Source organism: Xenopus laevis, chromosome 2S (genome assembly GCF_017654675.1).
Source record: "Xenopus laevis strain J_2021 chromosome 2S, Xenopus_laevis_v10.1, whole genome shotgun sequence".
NCBI lineage: Eukaryota > Metazoa > Chordata > Amphibia > Anura > Pipidae > Xenopus > Xenopus laevis.
Window position 1 is genome coordinate 60,183,153 of NC_054374.1, and position 26,692 is coordinate 60,209,844.

At 37.6% G+C, this 26,692-nt stretch overlaps 1 protein-coding gene across 1 annotated transcript; it reads left to right on the forward strand.

Annotated features, from left to right (window-relative positions):
* Positions 1 to 726: 726 nt before the first annotated feature.
* Positions 727 to 14,652, forward strand: LOC108709103 (gastricsin). The gene is made up of 9 exons (XM_018248724.2): positions 727 to 855; positions 6,427 to 6,568; positions 6,781 to 6,898; positions 8,193 to 8,323; positions 9,288 to 9,487; positions 12,683 to 12,790; positions 12,926 to 13,070; positions 14,072 to 14,170; positions 14,346 to 14,652. Exons 1-9 carry the CDS (start codon positions 800 to 802, stop codon positions 14,496 to 14,498), a joined length of 1,152 nt encoding a protein of 383 aa, XP_018104213.1. The 5' UTR covers positions 727 to 799; the 3' UTR covers positions 14,499 to 14,652.
* Positions 14,653 to 26,692: the final 12,040 nt, after the last annotated feature.

The window sequence follows — 26,692 nt, forward strand, 5'->3', positions numbered from 1 at the left end:
GGTGATGTCCATGCGAATTGTCATTTGGCAAATTTTAGCTAGCAAAGCCCATTTTGCCCCTTTAGTAAATTTGCCCCATTAGGTATAAGTGCTTTAGCCATAGCAATATGTAAAAGAAGAAATACATTTTCAAACCAAAAAAAAACATTTATTTAGTGTTTATGTTAAGGTTCCAGTAGTATCTGTAAGAGCAAATAAATCTTTAAATCTCATAAGAGGTACTTTGCTACTGGATCTGCCCATTCAAGCCCTTCAGGTGATGTACCAGGTTTTAACAACTATAAATTAGCCTACAGCTTATTCTGACATATACTGCCCGCTGCTATGGGTCATTTAGTTACATCAATTTCTTAATAAACATTATATCTGGTGGAAAAACAAATGAGGTGCAAATGCTGCAACAATTCCACATATGTTTTAATGTCTGTGTAATCTGCATATGTTATAGACCTGATCCTGAAGGTTATACAAGCACTTCTGAATTAGCATGTGAAAGACACATAAATGGATTACATTTGTGCAGCACACCTCTTATCTTAAATAACCAAATGATTTGTTTATGAACTTACTGTAACATTTATTTAACATCAACAGTTTATAGAGGGAAATAATCACAAACAAATATTAACTTAAAGTCAATCAAAATTATATGACCCAGTGATAGAGGTTAAGATAGGACAGTACAATCTGATATATATGAATATATCTGATATATATATACATGTATTTATAATACAGCCCACACTTCAACACAGAAAACAGGTTTCTACTGGTGAGAGGTTGGTGGAAACCGGCAACCATGAAGTTCTTGATCCTTGTTCTTGTGTGTCTACAACTATCAGAGGGTTTGGTGCGGTGAGTATTACTTTATAATTAACTGGTAATACAATTAAAGAACATAGTGCAGCCAAATCAGAGGCAAACTTTTTGAGGGAGGGACACAGCAAAAGATTTTAGTGCTGTGCAAAAGCAGCATGCTGTACTGAAACTTCCTGCCCCCCCCCCCCTCACCCATGCAATAATCTTTATTTTTCTTTTAAAAGCAGTGAACTGTAGGTAGGCAAACTGAAGATACAAACATTATGTAGGTGTTAATGCTTTAATTATCATGCCCCAAGTAATTAAAAATTAGAATACACTGCAGATGGCTACATGCAGCAGGAACTGGTCATTCTATATATTTGCCAAAAGACTGAATCCATAGCCAGCTTGAGTAAACTACATGAAGTGCTAACTGCAATGAAAACACAGAAAACATCAGACCTTATCTTTTCTGTACCTTGTAGTGCTCAGCAACATACTTATAATAAAACAAGCATAAAAAATTGCATTTCACAAAGTAATATTCTTCAGCAGTCTGTTATTGCTTTGCGAATTTGAATTGACCATTGTTCACCTATCAGAAGTGCTTGAAAGGGTCGTAATTGTTTGTAGCAAACATAACTTTTTCAGCAAGAAGTTTTATTGCATTCACTGTGCAATGGCACACACTATAAAATTTGCAAACTTTCTTCCACTGTCGGAAGTGGTCACTAAACAGTTTCTGGGTTTGCAAAGCTATACATTTGCTTGGACAAAGACATAACTTTTCGCATTGCAAATATTTTTCTATTAGAGCCTTTTATTACATTCTGGCTAATTCTCTAAATCCACAAATGCTGTGGAATAAAAAATACCTCTAAAACCTCTAAAAGTTTTTCCAGACAATTAAAAGCCAGAAAACCTCTAGAGCTCTGAATTGATTAAAAATGGTCCAATAGGATCAGAGCAGCTCCCACTGACTTCTATAGAACCTTGACTGCTTTTACTTCTACTACTACTATTACTACTACTACTACTACTACTACTATTACTACTACTACTTTTACAGTTTTTGCATTCAAATTTTTCGTGGAGTTTATAAAACTTGAGTATTATAGAAATAGAAAAACTTACATTTTTAAAGATTCATAAAAAAAGAAATTCACAGGGGTTATTTATTAAAGCCTGATTTTATTTCTGTTCGGACTTTTAAAGGGGAAAACACATTTGTTTCATAGAATTTTTTTTTAATGTTTTGTGATTTATTAAACCCCGATGGTTTTAAAAGTCAGAATAAAAAAGTATTTAATCTCAAAGTCTGCGGAGTTCATGTAGAAGTCAATGACAGATGTCCTCTTTACAATTGGAAGATATCATGATCTGCGCTGGGTTTCGTTCAATAATCTGAAGATTTAGTGGTTTTCAGGCGATAATCCAAAAAATTCGCAGATTTCGGCGACAAATCTGAAAAGATTCCGAATTTTTTATGATTTTCATGACTTGTCCCGCACCAGTTTTTTCGTCAGAATGTATTTATAAAAAAAAGCGCAAGGGAGTTTGGAGTGGTTTTAAGAAAATAGAGAGAAATTTTCTGAGTTTAGTAAATAACCCCCCAAATGTTAGTAAATAGGTCCCCACTTGTGCCTGCTAAAACACCAGCAAGCTCAAAGACTAGTGTACACCAAAAATCTGTGAATCTGTGATGAAATTTGCATTTTTTGAAGATATTGCTACTTATAGTGCATCTACTGCACTTGTGCCAGCATGGTTTTATGCGTAAAAGATCTTGCCAGACTAACTTAATTTCTTTTTATGAGAAGGTAAGCAGGGACCTCGATTCTGGGAAGGCAGTGGATGTGATTTACTTAGACTTTGATAAAGCATTTGATACAGTGCCACACAAAAGGTTATTGGTTAAATTAAGGAATGTTGGCCTGGAACATAGTATTTGTACCTGGATAGAGAACTGGCTAAAAGATAGACTATAAAGAGTGGTGGTAAATGGAACAATTTCTAATTGGACCAGTGTTGTTAGTGGAGTACCGCAGGCAGGGCCGCCATCAGGGGGGCACAGCGGGTACAGCTGTACCGGGCCCGGCAGTCTTGAAAGTGTGAAGGGGGGCCCGGCCGCTCTACACTACCTGGATTGCAGGGCCCTTCAAAAGAAGCAGCCGGAAAAGAGTTAACAGGCACGACTCCGCTGCCATCTCTGCAGCACAGGTCTCACAGCATTTCTGCCTGCCTGTGTGAGACGGCACACTGACCAATAGCAGCGGAGGTGTGTCACAAACCTGCCTCTTCCCACTTGCTTACTCAACCAGGCGCTTATTGGATAGTTTCTCCGTTTGATCCCGTGCCTCCTCGTCAATGACAGGTCGAATGCTAGTGAGGGAACGTCACTGCTAGCAGTCATCTTAAAACAGGTCTTTTTTTTTTTAACCCCTAACCACCAATGTTTTTTGTGTTACTTTTATGAGGCACCATGGACACCAATGTTTTTTTTTAAACTTAAGGGGGGCCCTGGCCAGCAATGTTTTTTTTTTAACTTATAGGGGGCACTGGCCACTTTTTCTCTTTACTTGTGGAAGGGGGGCTAGCCACCAATTTTTTTTTTAACTTGTAGGGACATGCTAACCACAAATGGCTTTTTATAACTTGTTTTTTATAACTTGTTTAGGGGGGGTATTTTAGCTATGATGAATGTGTGGCTTTTTTTAATGTGATGTGGGTGGGATCTGGGGTGGGGCTTTGGGTCATGCTGGGGCGGGGACAAGGGGGCCCAGAATATTTTGTTGTACGGGGCCCCGTGTTTTCTGATGGCAGCCCTGACCGCAGGGCTCTGTACTAGGTCCCTTGCTTTTCAACTTGTTTATTAATGACCTGGAGGTGACATTTAAAGTACTGTTTCTATTTTTGCAGATGATACTAAATTGTGCAGAACAATAGGTTCCATTCAGGATGCTGCCACTTTGCAGAGTGATTTGTCTAAGTTAGGAAACTGGGCAGCAAACTGGAAAATGAGGTTCAAAGTTGCTAAATGCAAGGTTATGCACTTTGGCAAAAATAATATAAATGCAAATTATACACTAAACGGCAGTGTGTTGGGAGTTTCCTTAAATGAGAAGGATCTAGGGGTTTTTGTAGATAACAAATTGCCTAATTCTGGGCAGTGTCATTCTGTGGCTACTAAAGCAAATAAAGTTCTGTCTTGCATAAAAAAGGGCATTAACTCAAGGGATGAAAACATAATTATGCCTCTTTATTGGTCCCTGGTGAGGCCTCATCTGGAGTATGCAGTGCAGTTTTGGACTCCAGTCCTTAAGAGGGATATACTGTAAATGAGCTGGAGAGAGTGCAGAGACGGGCAACTAAATTGTTAGAGGGATGGAAGACTTAAATTATGAGGGTAGACTGTCAAGGTTGGGGTTGTTTTCTCTGGAAAAAAACGTGCTTGCTAGTTGACATGATTACACTTTACAAGTACATTAGAGGACATTATAGACAAAAAGCAGGGGACCTTTTTACTCATAAAGAGGATCACCGTACCAGAGGCCACCCCTTTAGACTAGAAGAAAAGAACTTTCATTTGAAGCAACGTAGGGGGTTCTTCACAGTCAGGACAGTGAGGTTGTGGAATGCACTGCCGGGTGATGTTGTGATGGCTGATTCAGTTAATACCTTTAAGAGTGGCTTGGATGAATTTTTTGGACAGGCATAATATTAAAGGCTATTGTGATACTAAACTCTATAGTTAGTATAGGTTTGGGTATATATAATTTATGTGAAAGTAGGGAAGGGTGTGTGTATGGATGCTGGGTTTTCATTTGGAGGGGTTGAACTTGATGGACTTTGTCTTTTTTTCAAACCCAATTTAACTATGTAACCAATTTAAATTTATTCAATGCCGAACAGCATCAGATCTGTTGAATCATACCGGTAAGAAAAAAGTTATATCCATAATGTTAGTAGTATTGGAAAATTCCACTTTCACAGTATTCATTTTTATTGACATGTTGATGTGTAAAGGTTTCTGAAACACCAGCCCAGGCAAAACTCTGTTCCAATTAATTTACTTGCACAAAATGTGTCCATTTGTGACACATAATAGTAGGGGATATTTATAAACACTGGGCATATTTGCACCTGGGTAGTAACCCATGGCCACCAATCAGGTGATTGCTTCCAGTGTTCAGCCTACAGCTGGCTGAAAAAAGCTTATCACTGATTGGTTACTATGGGTTACTGCCCAGGTGCCCAGTGTTTGTAAATGAGCCCCTTAACTGTTAATGAGGGCAGCAATGTAACAAAATTTAGCTAATGCTGTTCATATCAGTAACAGACAATTGCTATAATATGATCAAGGCATTATCTGTGACTTGCCTCAACGTAAGCCCCCTGTCTTAACCCAATCTAAAGGTGGCTATACACAATAAGATCCACTCATTTTGCAAGGTCGCCAAATGAGCAGATCTTAACCCGATATACCCACCAATGGGAATTACAACAAAGGAAATGGGCGTTGACTGGACAAGGACCAGATCAACTAGCCAATGCGGTCCTTGATCACCAAAATAAATGAAACCTGCCCGATTAATATCAGGCCAATTTTTGGCCTGTTGGAATGCCCCATACATGGGCAGATAGAATGCCAAATTACCAATATCAGCAACTTTAATCTGCCCATGAATAGTCAACCTTACTCTTTAATTCAACTCACTGTGGCTAAATGGAGAAAAAAACTCATTGGAACAATAGATGCTCAGATGGTAAGAACAAGGTAGATCTTTAGGTTAAGAATGTATAGAGCTAAGAACACCAAAATTGGATTTCCCAGTACAGAGGGAGTAATAAAAGGGCATCTGAAATTAGACAAAATGGGCTATGTTAGAAAGAATATTAGAAATAGTAAAATTGTATAAATGCTTATGAGTACAATGTGATGTTATAAAGACCATATTGTATAAAAGTAACTCTGAGGAAGTGCCATAAGGGCACGAAACGCGTTAGTTTCTGCACATACCCACTGCCATGTACATTGCACTGTGTTTTTGAATAAAAGATGCATTTTCAAACATCGATTCTCTTTGACATTTGGATCAGCACCGGGTAGCGGGTTCAATTCCAATACATGTATAAAAGTAACCATGTTTTTTAAGGATTTCTTCTTCCCCCTCCCTTTCCCCAACCTTTTTACTTTCTGTACCCTATTCCTATTCCTTGTCTTTGAAAAATAAAAAATATTAAAAAAAGTCACCAAAATCCTCATGCTACATGGTAATATGCCATAGCTGATTAGACACCAGATCATCTATCTGCAATTCCAAATTAATTCATAATGAGAATTTTTCTGTGGTTAGTACATAGCCCAATACACTGATACTGCTAGCAATTGTGTTTATGTGACCTGTCCCAAGGTAACTTTGCTCCAGCTCACATTACATACACAGCATACACAGTATCATATAATTACCAAACCATGTTTGGCACTGACAGGAAAAAAACATATTTACCACTTGTGTACATCTCATTTAATTCAATACAACTATATTTCACTTCATAAGGTTGTGTTCTTGAAACAAACAAAAATTACAGAACATTTTGACGCATTTATTTGATGCGTTTTAGGGTCCCTCTGATGAAATCCAAGTCCACCAGACAGAAGATGGCAGAGGCTGGAGTTTTGGACAAGTATTTGCAGACACATAAGATTGATCTGTCCAACAGATATAGAGGATATGCTGTTGCTACTGAATCCATGTACTTTGATGTATGTAACCATAATATCACTGTTATCAGTATCTATTTGTATAAAACTGTGCTGAAAGAGATTACATTTATGTAAGAACTTGTTTAGACTTTCTCACATTTATCTTTCCATAAAATAAAATCTTTTAGTTTTTTTTTAGTTATATGTTAAATGTTTTTTTAAATAGTTTGAAAATGTTTTTGAAAAATGTATTGCTATCTATCACTCCTCAGACATATTACTATGGGCCGATCAGCATCGGAACACCTCCTCAGAATTTCCTGGTTCTTTTCGATACTGGATCCTCAAATCTCTGGGTCCCTTCAACCTACTGTCAAAATTCAGCCTGCAGTAAGTTTTAAACTGATAAGTGTATAAAATAATATGCAAAATCTAAATAATCTTGTGGGGGAAAAAGTGAGAAAAAAAAAAAAAACACACTGGGAAAATTTCCTGTTATCTCTGTATTTTTTCTAGTTCATTTAATATTTATTATTACAAATATCCTTTAGGGGTGGTGGCACACACTGATACTTGGGCTATGCTTAGTTTTCCGAAGTCGCCCAAAGTTGCCGGCGGGAAGGCATTTAGGGGAGATTAGTCGCCTGAAGAAGAGGCAATTTGTCTCTGGGCGACTAATCTCCCCCAATAGCCACGTCTGCCACCACCCTTATTGCTACAGAAATAGTTATCCTCAGCAAGTGTCCTAATTGTTACCACCTTCTTTGGAAAGAAGTCTGTAACTTGTCTTCCTTTACTTTAAAGCACTCTTAAAGGAACGTGTTAAAATAAAAACGGTGTAAATTGATAGATAGTTAACAAAAATGCAATCTATAAAGGCTGGAGTGAGCAGATAACTGACATAACAGAATAGAAAGCAATTTCCTGCTTTTCAGCTCTCTAGTCAGCAACTTGAAGGGGGGCCACGTGGGACATAACTGCTCAGTGAGTTTGCAATTGATCCTTAGCATGCAGCTCAGATTCAAAAGCAAACTTTTATGACCCATGTGTCCCCCTCAAGTCACTGATTGGTTATTGCCTGGTAACCAATCAGTGGAAACCAAGAGAGCTGCAAAGCAGTAAGTAGTGTTCTGGCTATTATGTTACACATCCAGTCACTCCAGCCATTATACATTACCTTTTTGGCTAACCCAGTTTTTATTTTTATACTGAACAATTCCTTTACCGAACATCCTACCATCAAACCAATTTCAAATGAATTTTTAAATATATTTGTGTGTGTACCCTCTCTCTTACATGAAATTTTAAACTTGTAAACTTGTAAATTACAAAGGATGCTGCACATGCTAATTTTATTATTCTCTGAAGCTTTTGCATTAATACTTTTTCCACAATGGTTTTCAAAGACAATTACAGAATATTTTTTAACAGATATTATTTAAAAGTAATGGGTTTGGATAAAATAATTTATGATATCTATATATATATACAGTATACACAGGTATGGGACCTTTTATCCAGAATGCTCGGGACCTGGGGGTTTCCAGATAATGCATCTTTTCGTAATTTTCCATTTATTCTCTGTAAATATTATGTGCCCTTCTGAACAGTCTACTAATCCTACAGTCACAAGCAAATGTTCAATTATGAACAGACATAACATGTGTTTGCTTTATGCTTTTAGCAAACCACCACGTATTTAACCCAAGTCAGTCTTCTACATATTCCTCCAATGGACAGCGCTTCACTATGGGCTATGGTGGTGGAAATGTTGCCAGCAGTGTCACTGGTTTGTTTGGATATGACACTGTCAGTGTAAGTATGAGAATATTGCTTCTAAATGCTGGCAGTCAGTCTTTTTGGTTGAACAAGAGGAACTAAAAAATGTACCCATACAAAAACATTTGTTTTTACAAATAAGTACAAATTTAAATACAAAAGAAAAGCAGGTCTTGCTGTAGTGACAATGGCATTGCATTGAGTTCCGTTCAGTCAATACAGTTATAAGTTAAGAAACTGTAAGCTGGGGAAATATCTATATAAAGGAGCAAGGTAAATTAATTGTCAAAACTTAATATATGTGCATAAATGCATTGTTTATGTACAGTATCTTCCACACACTCCGCATTGCATGTTGACAAGAATCTCTATTAAAATTAATCACTTTCCTTGATTATGAAATTACATAGATTCTTTCTTATATAAAGGAGCACAGGAAGACAAAACAAAAAAAATTGAAGGCATACATGCAAAAGGTTTCTAAAAAAATGTCTTGTCAGTCTGATCTCAGTGATGGTTATTGTGCCTCTTTCCTTAGCCAGATACCCCATTTCTTTTGAATAACATCACTTCCATACAACACACAACATATCAAAGTGTTCCTCATGCATAGCAATTCTGTTTCTATTAAACTGGCATGTAATGCATGCATATCACAACAACCCTGGGCACAGGATACTAGTGCTTATGCACGGCTCATGTTTTGCCAACAAAAAAAGCACCAATCCTTTCTCTGGGGTTCTGCGACAGTAGACAACATTACAATTTTGTTTTCAGGACCAAAATTTTTGCAGTCCCCACAGTTCTATTGCTTTTTTACCTCTAAAAGATTATCCCTCCAACGCCACACACTCTGCAAAGTAAGTAATGGTTGAATGCAGGAGTTACAATGTAAGAGGCAAAGGGATTCTGGCAGATGATAGGAATTTAAACAGAATAATAAAGTGGATCTCATCATTTATTGTAAGTGAAAAAATTATTTATTTTAATTGTTTTCTAGATTCAAGGTATTTCTATCACCAATCAGGAATTTGGACTGACAATAACAGAACCCACTTCAAACTTTTATTATTCTCCATTTGATGGTATCTTGGGGTTGGCCTATCCTGGCCTCTCTGTTGGAGGAGCTCAGACAGTGTTACAAGGAATGGTGCAGGAGAGCTTGCTTAATCCAGCAATGTTCAGCATTTATCTGGGCAGGTAACGACTTATTAGATAATATCTATAAACCTATGCATTCTGAAACTGCTTCATACAGACTACAAAAATATCAGATTATGTTTATTAAATAAGTTTATTTGCAGACAAGAATACACACAGAGATATATCAAACTCACAATGCAAAAAGTCATACTTTCCTACATTGTTCAGAGGTACTGTTACATCTAGCAATTAATTGTTCTACATTACACATATTCTGTACTGATTTTACCCAGTCAGCATATTGGGAGGGGATTGGTGATTTCCAATGTTGTGCTATTAGTCAACGCACTTGAAAGAGTATTTTATTCAGTATTTTTTGGGCAGGAGAAGTTAGCTAGATTGGTGGGTTCATTCCCAAAATATACCATTTGGGGTCAAGAGCGAGCTCAAAACCCAGAAGTTTAGTAATGCGGCCTTGTTTTGTGGACCAGTATAATTTGAGTTCTGGACAGGACCAGAATGTGTGCATTAAAGACCCTTCCGCTGCATTACATCTCAAATAAGTTGCTGGGATTTCAGGGTTGATTTTATGTAGCCTAGTTCTTGTGTAATATGCTCTATGTATCAGATATACAGTAGAACCCCCATTTTACATCCCCTGATTTTAAGTTTCCCCTCATTTTACATTGTTGTTTTGTGGTCCCACCTATATATCATGCACAATACATTTCCCTGATTTTACATTTTCCTGGATTTTACACCATTTTTTTCTGGTCCCATGAAAAACGTAAAATGGGGGTTCTACTGTAATTGCAATATTCTGTACTTGTAAATAGGGGGAATTTTCAACGGTGTCAGTAACACTTGGGACCACTGCTCATCTGTTATAATGTCAATGGACTGTTCCCGTTGGGACCTAGCTTTTAGCAAGTTTTTCTGCAGTAGGAGTTTTTGTATCTCTTTGTAGAAGAGAGATATAGAGTGTCTGGAGCTATCAGATTGCATTATCTCCATTATTGGAGAGGTACCAATCTGAAAGTGAAATTTGACTTAATTGTTCCATGCAGGGCCGCTCTTACTTTGTGGTATGTGAGCCATTGTGAATTAGGTAATGAGGAGTATGTTTGTTTCAATTCGTTAAACGGAACCATTCCCTGTTCCAACCATACCCGTCCCACTGTCCACACTTCGGCTTGGAGCCACTCTTTTGGGGGGACCGTTTTCTCATGAGTGGCCAGTTTGCTATTATACCAAAGGGGAGATAGGGTTTCTATCATTGCTGGCTGAATCAGCTGAGCAGACCAGTTTAGAATGAGTTTTTGGGAGGTCACGATAGGGTTGTTAATTGCCTTTTGCTTATTCAAGTTTAGGGCCAATAAAGCGTAGAATGGAGGGAGATTAGTTTGTAAAATACCTTGTCAAAGATGGTATACGCCCAGTAGGCCCCAAGGGAAGGTGTTGCCAAGCTAGGCATTTGGATTGTGCCCATTGTAGAAGGGGGGCTATGTTGAGAACATAGTATGTAGAGACGGGCAAAGTTACTTGAATACCCAAATGAGTTAATGTGTCTACCTCCTTCAGTCTTGAGCAGCTGGTCCCTCTGGGCCTGCCTTAGAATAATCAGAAGAAGCGCTGATTTGGAGGGATTCATTTTTAGGCCCGATATTTGCCAAAAGTCAGTAGCTAATGCCAGAAATTCGACCAGGGAGTTTTGTGTGTCTCCCAGGTACACTAGGGTGTTATCTGCGTACAATTGTACTTTTTCTTCCTTAGATGCTAGTTGAAAGCGAATTATTTGGGGGTTTTGCCGGACCCCTAGGGCTAAAAGCTCAATGGCTATGGCGAATAGCAGGGGGGACAGAGGGCACCCTGGTGTGTCCCCCTTACAAGGGCAAAGCTGTCTGTTTGTGAGGTATTAAGGTTTAGGGACGTCACCGGAACTTTATATAGAAGTTGGATCAGTCTTATGAAATGAGGGCCCACTCCAAAGGCTTTCAGAACTTTCCATAAGTATGCCCATTCAACCCTATTGATTGCTTTGGCGATATCCAAAGCCGCTACAGCTCTCTGCCCACAATTATTGTGTTCAATTGATAAGTTGAGCATCAACCTTCTTATATTATGTGCATTGGTTTTGTGTGGGATGAACCCAGGTTTGGTCCTCTGTGATTATTTGGGTTATAACATTACTCAGCCTTCTTGCTAACACTTTAGCTAAGATTTTTACATCGGATGTTAATGCCGATATTGGCCTGTATGCTTCAGGAGTTGCTAGGTCTTTACCCTGCTTTGGTAGGAGAATAATTGTTGCTTCATACATTGAGGCAGGGAGCATTTGATTTGTCAGGGTTTCTAACAGTTTTGGGACCAGTAAGTTAGCGTGTTTTTTATATAGTTTGATAGGAATACCATCAGAGCCCTCTGCCTTTCCCGTAGGGAAGGAATCAATTGCCTCCTGAATTTCAATTACTGATAAGGGCTGCTCTAGGTTGAGTTTATATTTCTCGGTTAGGGTCGGGAACCTCAGGTGGTCTAGGAATCTGTCTAGTGCTGCCTCTCCATGTATTCGTTTGTAACTGTAAAGTTCTGTATAATAAGTTGTCATGATTTGCCTGATTTCTTTAGGGTCAGTGGTGACCTCTGACTCTGACTTGTTGAGCCTGGCTATGATGGGGGGAGTGGATTGAGCCCTGCTCAGTAAAGCAAGCATTCTACCTGCCCTCTCCCCTTGCTCTAGAATGCGTGCTTTGGCAAACAAGTATTTGTATTGAGATTTTTCCCACATTGCCTTAGCGTATTTACCCTGTACTGGTTTCAGTTGGGCTACTAATTCTGGCGTAGGAGCATTTGTAAGATTGCTTTCCAACTCCAGCGCCTTACTGGGCCTGTCTGGACTGCTTTTTATACGAAATGATTTCCTTATTCATGTATCCTCTGAGGTAAGCCTTAAAGGTATCCCAGGCAGATTATGTTTATTTCTTATTTTTCTAATCAGATTAACTCCACAATACCTTTATTTTCTCATAATGAATTTGCTTTCCTATGGAGCTGCTGCTGTTGTTAACAAAATCATTACATGAATATAAAGGAAGTTTCCCCTTTCCCCTGGGACAAGATGACAGTTTTTTACCCTTTTCTGTCCTAATGGGCATACATTGGTTTCTGGTTAATTTCAATGTTGCTATGTTATAATCTATCTTGAGAGCCAATGCCATAATTGACAATATGACTCACCAAGCCTTCTGTTCTCAGCCAATCAGGAGAGATTATTTTTGGAGGTGTGGACTCTACCCTGTACACTGGTCAGATCAACTGGGCTCCCCTTTCTCAGGAACTATATTGGCAGATTGATCTTCAAGAGTAAGTTTATGTATGCTGTCTGTTCAGAAATGTGCGATGCCTTGCAAAATTAAGCAAAGGAATATGGTAGAAGTTTTCCATCTCTAAAGTATTTAAATATCTACAAACTATATACTTTTATTTATACATTTCCAGGTTTTCCATCAATGGACAGCCTACTGGGTGGTGTAGCCAAGGATGTCAGGCCATTGTAGACACTGGAACCACACAGCTCAATATCCCCCAGACATACTTGACACAGCTGCTGCCATACCTTGGAATTCAAAACCAAAATGGAGGAGTATGAATTAAATTTTATTATGCAGCTTATGCAAATAATGGCTCAAAAAGGAAGTTATGAGATATGTATTGCTGCATTGCATATTGTGTACAACTTTTTACAACAAGATTACAGTCTTTGATTTATTTTATGTTTTTTAATTGCCATTTTTTAACAACTCCAGCTTTCCTGACCTCCTTTACTAGCATTTTCCTCTGTTTTCCCTTCCTAATTGTCACTTTACATCTCTTCTCACTACATACTTCATTACTTTGTAGTCCTCTCTATTGCTCTTTTATATGCAGTATCCAGTAAAGATAATAAAACGCAGATGTATGCCCAATAAAAAAAGTACAGTTTTGATACTATGTACCAATACCCTTTTTTTTCAAAATATGGAAAGCTATTATGAAGGGGAACTGCAGTATGGTCCTAATGCCATCTTGTGGACTCCCTCTAAGCTGTCAGATAATATCAGACACAGCATAACCCATAAGCTTACTGAAACCTTTGGCTAATTTCAGCATGCAGAAAGTTATTATTTTTGTAAAATCCTGAGCCTCATACAGTACATGTAATAGCAAAACCAAACCAAAAGTGTTAATGCTTTATACCAGGGATCCCTAGCGTTTTTTACCCGTGAGTCACATTCAAATCTAAACCGAGGTGAGAAGCAACACAAGCATGAGACATGACATGGGAGTAGGGCTGTGATTGGCTATTTGGTAGCTCCCATATGAACTGGCAGCCTGCAGGAGGCTCTGTTTGGCAGTACACCTGGTACAACCAAAACTTGCCTCCAAGCCAGGAATTCAAAAATAAGCACCTGCTTTGATGCCGATGGGAACAACTTGTTACTTATGAGCCACTGCTCTATACTATGCCATTTTCATAAATTACCCCAACAATGTTGTATTAAGTTATACTTATTTATCCACATTTATGTAGTTTAATTTATGAAATATGAGGGTTATTTATAAGGGTATGTCATTTACTTGGTTTCTCTCTTCTTTTCATTTCAGTATTATGTTAACTGCAACAATCTACAGAACTTGCCAACCCTCAGCTTCACCATCAATGGCGTTTCCTTCCCACTTTCCCCCTCAGCCTACATAATACAGGTAGTTACTGATCAGTGTTGGATTTCATTCTTGTCACATGCTAGCACCAGTACAGTAGTATTCTATTCATTAAAGGAACAGCAACACTAGAAAAATTAAAGCATGTTATATGCATATATCTATATATAAATATATTTTAATACATATAATAACACACTATATTTATACGTTTTAGGAGAATGGCTACTGTTCTGCAAACTTCCTAAACCTCAGCCTTCCTGCTCAGAATGGACAGCCTCTTTGGATTTTGGGAGATGTCTTCCTGAGACAGTATTATAGTGTCTTCGACTATGGCAACAACCAAATTGGATTTGCTTCAGTAGCATAAAGAATGTATAGTGGTTTTACAGTAATGTAAAAATGGCCAGATCTCTAGGAAAACACAGGATTCTGTTTAAAATTACCAATGACATTGTTAGCATTTCAGGCTTTTAAGATTACTTCAGTAGCTTTTTCCCAAAATAAACTGCCTAACAAAATTACCGTTTGTTTTTGTCCATTACATTTAAAAATTGGCCCTGAAAGCCAAAATGATCCCACTCTAATTGACCCAAATGCATGAACCATGGGGTAAAATAGGAAAATGGGAGATACATAGGAAATAAAATGTTGAATATCATTGTTCAAAATACTATATCGATATCAGAAATTGATATAGTAATATGAGGATTAGCAGATTCTGCAATATAACCATGATAATAAAAATATGAATGCCCACTTCATATGGACATTCCTGAGCATATTCATGTGCAGCAGACCCAGGAGCCACATGTGTGTTAGATAGCACACAACAACACCAGCAGCCATAGTGTATGATATTTGGCTCTTAATACATGAAATGGCAAAACTTGGAGCTAGCATCTCCATATTTTGCTGGTGTCTGTTTGAACAAATGTATGGTAAACACAGATAGCTTGATACAGCAATAAAGCAGGACTGTCCAACTGAAGGACCTTGGCCCAAATGTGGCCTCTAAGAGATTTGTATGCCCTCCCAACATGTCCCTGTTTTACTTCTTTGTATGACATCTTGGTTGTATAATAATCCCCATCCATGTGAACAAAAGGATAATTGGCCCATTATAGCACTGATGAGAATGAAAGGGGAGTAAGGCAGATTAGGAGTGTGCATGTGGCCAGCAAGAGATGTTTTCTGAATCTCTGCTGTTATTTTATATAAAACTCTATTTCATACCATATATTTTAAATTAATTACATTGGACAGTAAAGTAAAGGATATTCCTTGTTTTGGGATGGGAAATAGAATGAGGAGGGATATGTTGGCATGTTAAGCATACTTTGAAACTGAACATAAAGGAAGAAGTCAAGGAGAATGATAGGGCTGGAGTGAGTTTTATACAGTGTAAGGTGACAGGCAGGTTAATTGAAGGAGTATGCTACAGACACCCCCATGTAAGTGAGAATAAAATGGTCAGAATGGTATAAAAGTCTGCAAGTTTGAGGCAAATCTCAGTAATTTTTATCACCCAGATATTGAATGGAGCAATTAATCTGGCAGCACTGTTAATGAAAATTTATGGCACAGATATTGAGGAGCCAAACTATAATGATACTATATTGGCTCTACTAATCTCTAACAACCCAAAGCTTATTCCATATGTACACATACTAGAACACCTGGGTAACAGTGACCATATATTATTAAATTTCATGTTTGTTACATTGGCCTGAAATAGCTCAAGAAAGACTATAATTTTCAGGAAAGCAACTTTAAGCACTTACATTCATTACTTACATTACACGTAGATAGAGACATGAACTTTCTTCTAATATCCCAGAATAGAATGGTTCTGATATATTTCTGTTCTCAATGTATTCTCTTAGGAAATAAATCTAAATGCATTAAGGACCAACCCCCATATGTAATAAAAGGCAGTAAGTCTGTCTATGAGCAGTTTCCCATAGCATCCATTAAGATGTTTACGTTTAAACAGGTGACCATAAATGCTACCTGCTAAGGCATATTTAGTGCCTTTTCTTACATAACCCCTAAATGACTACTGTGATTCAGATGCAAAGAAGTTAATGAGAATGAAGATTAAATAATAGAAGAAATTCTTATATTGTATCATGTGTAGTATAAATACAATACAAGGGTGTTTGGTTTCCACTAAAAACACAGGAATGGTTGTCATTTTAAATTATATTTAATCATCCCCTTAAAAACTAAAATGCAAGATTCTTAAGTATCTACCCTATGTAAATGAAAGGAGTTAATAGGGATGGACAGAAGGCAAAAATAAAAAGATGAGGGTTGAGGGTGTGGCTACATTAATGGAGATATTTTGAATACAGGGGACTCAAAATATCTCAAAATATACTCAAAATTATGTAATCAGGGGGACTTGAATACACATATGCCTAAACATGTTTTTTTCAAAACGCACCAGTTAATAGTGCTACTCCAGCAGACTTCTGCACTGAAATCCATTTCTCAAAAGAGCAAACAGATTTTTTTATATTCAATTTTGAAATCTGACATGGGGCTAGACATGTTGTCAATTTCCCAGCTGTCCCTGTCGACTTCGACTTTGATTCGGATTAAAAAAGTTTGACTTCGAAAATCGAAGTACTGTCTCTTTAAAAAAGTTTGACTTCGACACTTCGCCACCTTAAACCTGCCGAATTGCTATGTTAGCCTATGGGAACCTATAGCCAACATTTGGCTACGTTTTTAGAAGTCGAAGTAAAATCATTTGATCGATTAGCTGACCTCTACGAAGGCACATAATAACCATAATGATATTGGTGGCCTTGGCATGCAAATACAGAGAAATGCAAGTATGGTTACTGACTGACATGTTGTAACCAACTGACGTATAGAAAAATCCCATTACCCCAGCAGGCCAGTCCGACACTGACTAAGCTAAATTAGACCAAGAGTCCAAATAGTTGCTGAACTTCCAAACTGGAGAGCTAAGTATTAAAAAGATTAATCATTAGAGATTATCTCAGAATATCTATATATCTATATATAAAGTTAATTTAAAAGGTAAATTACCCATTTTAAGAGGTGATATATTCTGTATTCTCCTGTCACTTTTGTTGTAAACCATTACAAATTTACTCCTTGGTCTGCATTTGATTAAAGGAGACTTTTGTTTACAGTTCTCACAGATTCAGTGCTAGTTACACTGGAGAAAGAGCGCAAAAATGTTTATCTCACTACACACATCATATTTCCTGTTATCTTCCTGCATCATTTTTTCTCTTCAACAATGGAATACAAGCACATCTCTCAATTGCTATTTCTCATCCATTCACTCAACTTGCTCTGTGGTGATTTTCTAAAAAAGTCCAAGGCAGGGCACAGCTAGGGATAACAGTATCAGGGTCTGGATACAACAGTGATTTAGGGCAGGAAGCATTACAAGCAGTGCCAGAAAGGCAAGGTTCAATAACAGAATCAGCAAACAAGTACAAGAGAACCAATCATAGGCAGAGTAATGATGGGCAATGAAATGACCATCCAATCATTGATATTGGCATCAAAGTATCTTTTCTATTTAGATTTTGCACCCATAATTGTAAGGACAAGCGTAAAAGTTTATGTAAGTAAGTGAATCTCTACACATAACAAGTTCAGAAAAAGCCATTTGAGGAGGCAGCAGGAAGGCCGCATAAAGAACAGGCAGCATGGTTAAAGGTAGATGAGCTAGCAGGTCTTTATGGAAAACAGACAGAATTGGAGATCTGTTGAGGCCACAATCAGACAGATAGGTAGATCGGCAAAAAGACAGTGCTAGTGGCAACATGATTTATGAGACTTTGTTTATGAGGCTTGATTAAGAGATTGTGGAAGTTCCAAAATTATAGGTTCAGAGGGACTGCAAATGATTAGGAAAGAAAGTATTTTATAGCAGTATGCCTTTGGAATGTTTGGAGCAGGGGAAGAGGTAAAAGGATATACAAATGTGTCTTGGAAGCTTAGAGCCAGGACTGGGCAAGATTGGCTTCCAGAGCTTAACAATCACCAGTTATCTGCTTTTCTGCACAATGCAGCTGATATTTTCAGTGGAAACAGGCAGATCTCTAGATACAAGTTTATCTTTGAGTTGTCAGACATGGTGCTTGGGCATTGTTGTTAAAGCAAGAGTTCTGAATTTTATGGCATACTGCCTAGCTGTGCTGTTGCTTTGGTGAATCTGCCATCGAAGACTTCACAAATTCCTTGTATATTATACAAGAGTGAACTAAATATGAAATACAAAGTACTAATCACAATTTGACATGCCTAACTCAGCTCTGTTGACACTCCAATAGTGCTTCCTCAGTAGGACATGGGCTACCCCCTCTAACACCCTCAAATAACCATACATTGACATTTTCACTCCCAACACTTTAGGAAAGCTTTTGGATAGGATAATAAGGGATAATATACTTGAATACATTACAAATCACAATACTATAAGTTTATATCAGCATGCTTTTATGAGTAAAATACCTTGCCAAACCAACCTTATTGCATTCTTTTAGGAAGTCAGCAAAAACCTAGACCCTGGGTTGGCAATTGATGTGATCTACTTAGATTTTGTTAAAGCATTTCATACAGTACCACACAAAATGTAACTGGTTAAATAAAATTAAATTGGCCTGGATCATAATATTTGTATTTGAAAAGAGAACTGGCTGAAGGGGAGATTACAAGAATGGTGATAAACAGAATATTTACTAATTGGAACAGTGTCAGTAAAGTAATGCAGGAGACAGTTATTGGCCTTTGGTTTTTGTCTTGTGTATTATGACCTTGAGGTAGGCATAGTAAGTACTGTCTCTATTTTTGCATACTAAATTGCAAAACCAAATTCCATACAGGATGTTACCACTTTGCCAACAGATTTGACAAAATTATAAAACTGGGCAGTAAGTTCTACTCTCTAAGTATGCAGTTTTGAGGCCCAGTTCTTAAGAAGGATACACACACACATACATGCATGCATACATATGAGCAGTGGGGCTCATTTGGAGGGATTAAACTTGATGGAAAATGTATGTAATTGATACAAAGCTTGTAAATACATAAAAATCAAGAAAGACGCAATTCCTTTTACAATCAAAAATTCATTATTCGATTTATTTCTTTAAAAATTGTGCCAGTTCTATTGCCATGTTAAAAACTGATTATTGTGTGTCACACTAATAGTAACTGTAGATTGTGAGCTCTACTATGGCAGAAAGTGATGTGTAATCACTAAAAAGCACCTTGGAATGTTTCAGCACTATATAAATAAAGAATAATACATATATTTTATAATTACAGCATATGGAGATTTTTCAGTGAACTGTTCAAACATCACTGTGAAGGTTAGACATTTTTGGATACAATTTCAGTTACACCTCTGCCCAGAATCTTATCTCATACCCATTAACGTAACTAAGATATCTGTTGATTATAAGGATAACTATGTTCCAAAATAAACATTTTCACAGAACGAGGATGGAAAATTCTATTCTTGAAAAAGATGGATATGCAACAATGAAAAAAATATATAAGTTAAGTGGTACAAATACCGAAATGCTATTCTCAAAAAAAATTGTTGTTGCCCACAGTGTGTAACCATGGAGTGGGTGATCCTTGCATTTACGTGTCTGCAAGTCTCAGAGGGACTGCTCAGGTCAATAGGAAAGGAATTACAGCTTGCTATAAACGAATCATTTGTACAGTTAAAAAAAAAGATGCATTTTAATACTACATAAATAAAAATAAACATGAGTTTTACAGATGTATATTTAGCTTGTGAGAAGTATACATTTTTTATGGTGGAATGATATATGAGTCTTTGCAGTACAGGTACTGATAACTGAAAAAAACATTGTAGTAAAAGGCTGTAGCTGTTTATTCCTAGATCACATCTCTATTGTGATTCGAGAAAAGATGAAGGAGAAAGGAATCCTTGAAGAGTTTATGAAAAAACACTGTAGACAGCCAGCCTTGAAGTACAAATACAACATCAAAATGGCTTTGCTATAGCCTATGAGCCCATGTATATGGATGTGAGTAATGCGCAAATGTGTACAAGATTATACATACTGTATACTCATAAATGCATACACACACACACACACACCATTGTTTGGAGGGTGGGCCTAATGTCTAAGGTTTTCTGATGGACCTCTGGCATTCTCGTCAACATTGCTGGGAATTCTTACTTTACAAAAATGGGGGGGGGGAGAAGCACTCTAAAGGCTAAGTTATAGTATATTTAAGTATAATAGAAGTGCTAGTTTTAATGCACATTCCCTGGTCCCCTGTCTCAAAAGTAAGTTTACAAAACAGGGGTTTTTAGTTACAAAGTTATGATCATAAAGTTGATAAGCCACCATACCACATCAAGGTAAACCCCATATGGCGGTCCCTAACTTGTTTACCTCTGGCCATAGTATAAAAAGTCTTACTTCTCTGCATAGTAGCATTATTGTAATCAGTGTCTGTTAAACCTTGGTTTCAGTATAAAGGATCTCTAACTAAAAACCCCTGTTTTGTAAACTTACTTTTGAGACAGGGGACCAGGGAATGCGCATTAAAACTAGCACTTCCATTATACTTAAATATACTATAACTTAGCCTTTAGAGTGCTTCCACCCCCCCCCCTTATTTGTACATTGAATTCTTACTTTAGTTTATTCAATTACTGCATGGTTCATAGATAAGCTGAATTCAGTGGGTAGGGTTGTGGGCTGGTGCTCCTTCAATGGTACAGATGAAAAGCTCTTCTCGCACTCCCTGGCCTTCGTGTTGATTGCCCGGTGCACGGTGACGAAGGGGTCGGCACCCTCCAACAGCAAATGGGTAAGAAATCACTGGCACTCCGACCCCTTTATCATGCTTGATAAAGGGGTCTGACCCCGAAACGTTGCATTTTCTGTTAATAAACACAAGGGATTGTCCCTGCTTGCACCTGCCCATTGAGTGCCAGTGATTTCTTACCCACTCCTTCAATGGTAAACATGCACCAGATATGGGAATTTACATTTTCCAAATATAGTATGTTGTCTATGTGCAAGTCTACAGTATGCAAAACATTTATATAGCATATACATTTGTTTTACTAGATAATTAACCACACAATTTAATAACTGTCAACAGATATTAAGTATTATGAATAATGCAGGGAAGTTGTTTAACATTTTTAGGCTGCCTACTATGGACAGATCAGTGTTGGGACCCCTCCCCAGAACTTCATGGTTCTTTTTGATACTGGATCATCCAACTTGTGGGTAGCATCCACCTACTTGCTGTGAGTATCCTCAGGGATAAAGTGACATATATTGAAAAGCAGTTGACATGAGTGAATAAACTTTCTAAGAAAAACAGGCTAATTTACACCTTCTTGTTTGGCTTTGTAAAAAGCTGAGCAAATTACTAGCAAGTAACTTCAATACATCTACACAGGGCCATTGGGGGTTAGGGTTGCCACCTTTCTGTTTTTGGCAGTCTGGCAGGGGTAGGCTGGGTGATATTAGGGTCAAGGTGGTGATATATTATGGCTGGGTGCATAAGATCAGAGACAGGGCTAAGGTGTGCCATTTGAAGATCTGATGGCTGATTGCATCATTCAAGGAGAACCCTGTCCAGGTTTTATTTTTGAGAAAAGTGGGCAGGCAGTTTTGACCTTGACAGCCCTTACGAAAACCAGGCTATCTGGCTTGCATATGAGCCCGCTACTTTTTTTCCTCCTGAGTCACAGTTAATCTTTGTGTTGCTGTCAGTTACATGAGCTTAGGGATATATATATCAAAATGTTACAATAGAACTTGCCACAATAAAACTCACTCACTTTCTATTCATTACTATGGGATTTTTAGAATTGCATTTATAAATGGAGTTCACCATTTGATATATATGCTTATGAAAGTTAATGAGTTTTATTGTGGTGAGATCTAAATTCACACTTTAATAAATCTGCCCCTAAAAGTCATGATACAAGGCTGATTGGTAATTCATTCAGATTTTTATTACATGGCAGCTCAGAAACCAGTGTAGTTTGCATCCAAATATAATAATAAGCCATGTAGCATCTGCTTCTATTACAGATAAACCTTAATCTTAGCATTTCAACAGCTTCTCAGAGCATTTGAGTGTCACTGACACTTCTAACAAAATCCAAGATGGAGAGTTATAGGCTGGTTTAGTAAACTGAGTAGATCAAAAACAACATTTCAAGCCATATTTGTTTTTAGGGTTTAATTCTCCAAACTGACATACTTTGATATCCTTGTATTTAAAATTGTATTTAGAAACATTTTGTTTAAATCTGCTGCAAATATGACACTTCCTGAATGGATTACATTAAATAAAATCAATCAAGAACCCTGTGGCACACATCTTAAATACAACTTGTGGCTGTCCCTTCTACTATGTAAACCTAATCAGCTCACACCAATTGAACACAAATTTTGTGTAGACTTTTGCTTGACAACCAGATTCTTGATAGCCAAGAACTGGAACGCTATGCTCACAATAATGCAACAGATATGCTATCAACTGTAGTGGACAACAGAGAATGAGAAACTGACAGCACTATTCAATAATACTCTATGCCAATTGTGGAACATATAGTTAATTAAGCAGGGTTTGCTACACACTCTATGATACGTCTGTAACAAATATTCCCAACCACACTCCAAATATCCCTCTCCCACTTTCCTAATCTCTCCCACCCCCCTTTCCTAGTTATTAGTTTGGCAAGTCAGGTAATATAGTTCTATAAAAACCACAGCATAATAAGCGAAACATTAGACAATTGTATTGTTTAGAACAGCGACCTTAATTCAGCATGTGATTAAACACATATAACATACTTATCTTTTAATGCTGTGATTATCAAACACAATAAAAATAAAGTTACAAATTGTATACAGGAGGCCTAATATTATGAATAACTCTTTTCCACGATTCAACAAATTGCTACTTGGTAAAAATGTAGTGAATAATAAAAATCATCCTCTTAGTGTTTCTATTAACTCAATTTTTGGGACATAGTAAACACTTAGGGGCAGATTTATCAAAGGTCAAAGTTCGACGTTAAATATAAGTCGAAGTTCGAATTCAAAAACACCAATCTAATGGAGGTCGAAGTTTTTTGGGGTCGAAGTGGGCCGAATTCGGCCTACTTTGAATCGTACCATCGTACTTCGATTGTAGTTTTTTTAACTTCGACCTTCGATCTCCCAAACTCCCCCAGTTGTCTCCATACAGGTTCTAGGAGGTCCCCTATAGGCTAAAACAGCACTTCGGCAGCTTTTAGGTGGCAAATGGTTGAAGTTGAAGTTTTAAATAGACAGTATTTAAAAAAATCCTATCTTCGAAGTTTTTTACTTTCGAAAATTCACTTCGACCTTTGATAAATCTGCCCCTTAGTGTTAATGAGCCTGGCACCAACTTTGTATATGCTAGCTTTAAAGTAATCTAGCAGGAGGTGCTATCACTCCAATGCAGGGTATGCTGCAACATAATCTTTTTACCTAAGCTATATTCAAGTCTATTCTATAGTCTATATAAGCAGGTAGGACAAATCATTTTAACAAATGAGCTTTTAAAGTGAATTCAAAGCGAGTGTGGGAGCAGCTAAGCCAATGTTACATGTGTTACATGTGAATTGAGTGTATTCACCTTCAAAACACTTTTTTTCCATTCAGTTATTTTTAGATTTTTAGTTCCCCAGAAATAAAGACTTTTTTCAATTACTTAATTATTTGTTTTTTACTGTTTTTCCAAAATCTAAGTTTAAAGTTGAATGTTCCTGTCTCTGGTGTCTGGCAGCTCAGTAATTCAGGTGCAGATTCTAAACTGTTACAATTATGCAACGTTTAGTTGATACATTTTTCAGCAGCATTTCTGGAGTATTAGCAACTATTGTATCAATTCTAACAGCTGCCTGTAATGAAACCCAGGGATTCTGCTCAGCAGGGACAAAGATAAGAAATGTATCAGCTAAATGTATCCATTTAGAACAGTTTACAGGGTCAGCAATGCTAAGAAGACAGTGGGATCTTAGAGAGATTAATGCTTAGCTGAGAGATTGGTGTAGGGAGCAGGGTTTGGGGTTTTTGGAGAACTGGGCTGATTTCTCAGTCGGCTACAGGCTCCTTGCTATGGATGGGCTGTACCTCAATGATGATGATCAGGGCCGCCATCAGGGGGGGACAGGGGGGACTGTTGTCCCGGGCCGGGATGTTTTGGGGAGTTAAGGGGGCCCGGCCGTGCTGCACTTACTTGCATTTACTTGCACAGCCGGTCCCCTGCATCCGAGCTCCGATGACTTCATCTTGTGTTCTGATTCGCCAGTGAAATGTAAGTCCCGGTAAAGCCACATTCTGATTGGTTGGGATAAGTTTTAACCTCCCCTCTACTTTATCCAATCACCATGCGCCTTTACCGGGACTTACATTTCACTGGCGAATCAGAGCACAAGAAACTGAAGATACCGGCATCTGAACTCCCTGGCTAAGGTACGTGCAGTTTTTTTTTTATCTAGAGAGGCGAATTGGGCTCTGAAAGCGTGGCGAAGTTGTAGATATCTGTATAGTTGTAATAGTGGGCTTTCAAGCTTTAGTTTAAGCTGTTGAACTTAAGTCCCCTTAGTGACCAATATGAAAAGTCTTGGAGGGCTCTAAGGTGCGGAAGGTTAGAATTCTTCCAAAGGGGTAAAAAGGGGGAGAGTATTGGCGGCACCTGTCCAGAGATTGTGCAAGCAGTTCTCCAGGCTCTAAAGGGGGTGGTCAATGTAGAGGGGCAACTCTCATATTCAGATGTACTAGCAAAGATACAGGAAAAATTACATTAGCCAAACTTCAGTTGAATTGCTGATTTCTCACTAATATATGTTTATATTTGATTTACAGTACTGTCACAGTGTGAAGAGCCTGCCTCCTCAGCTTTACCCATTCCTCCTTCTGCCTATATTCTCCATGTACCATTTCTTCATTATTTTAGTGTTTGCAGATGTTATGTATTGTGACTTGTTTTCCATATTTTATTGTATATCTAAGCCCATTGTTGTTTAATTCAGTGTCCCTTCTAATAGTTTGTTCTTTCTTATCTATTTTTATCTGTTAATCAACTGTTTTACATTTTTGAAATTCCATTTTCAGAATAATGGCTACTGCTCTGTTGTAACCCTTCAGGATACTTGGAGATGTCTTCCTTGCCAGTATTATTCTGTCTATGACATGGGCAACAACAGGGCTGGATTTGTACAATCAGCATAAATATCTTACATTGCAGTATCTTCCATGTGATTTTATTGTTCATTGTCACTAGTGATGGGCAAATTCATTCCCCACATACGAAGTTGCAGCAGATTTTCCATGTTTCACCACAAGCGAATGAATTTGCAAAACTGCAGCAACAACGAAAAATCTGCCACGTAAAAAATGCCCATTGACTTTAATGCATTTGCACCGAATAGCCGTGAGTATAAAAAGTTGACACTCGCGTCACATATTTTTTGACGCTCATTGACTTCAATGTGTTTCGTGAATTTTTTGCTGTTTTGTGTTTCACTGCACAGATTTTCCCATCACTAATTGTCACTAAAAGACCAAGGTTCGAAGTAATTTTTGGGTACTTCGAACATCGAATAGGCCAAAATTCAATTTCTATTGAAAAAACTTCAACTTTGAAAATCAAAGTATTGTCTCTTTAAAAAACGTTGACTTCGACACTTCGCCACCTTAAACCTTAAAAATTGCTGTTTAGCCTATGGGGGACCTCCTATAAAACTGGCTAAGTTTTGAGTAGTCGAAGTATTTTTTTGTAAAATCGTTTGAATCATTTGATTCGAACGATTTAATCAATCGATCAAACGATTTTTACCTTGATTGAAAAAATACTTAGACTATCGAAGTATCAAATTCGAAGCTTGAATTTTTTAACTTCGAAATTCGACCCTTAGTAAATGTGCCCCCAAGTCAAAGCCATAAATGAATGTGTTCTCCAGTATCACAAAGGTTATTATAAAGTTAGTGTAACTTGTTTGCAAAGTTATTAGCTTGAACAATACATCTGTTATATGCACACAAAAAAACATATGTTGTGCTATATATAACAAGTTAAAAATACTGTCACTGAGCTCTAACACACCAAAGTACAGAATGGAAATTGACTGCACAAGGCAGAAAATCACGTCTTCACATACTCACTAAAAAGGTAACCACAATACAACACACCTCATAACAGAAAAAAACATGCACAGGAAGACACCTAATTCAAAATCTGTAAAGGAACATAGTTACAGTTGTATTGAAATATTTCCTTTTGTGATCTTATTACAAAAACTTTTGGAGTATATAATGATTAGTATACCATAGAGAAATGTACAGCTTGAGGTATAGCTTGAGGTATAGCCCCGGTGCCGGTAATTCTAATTGTATTTATGTTTGCAAATGTTAATTGGAGCAGATTGTATGAGCACATTTGTGCCCCCAGGTTGCAAAAAACATGAATGGACACAAATACCTTTGTAGGTAATGTAATTTTGCATTGCCCTATTAAATTTTT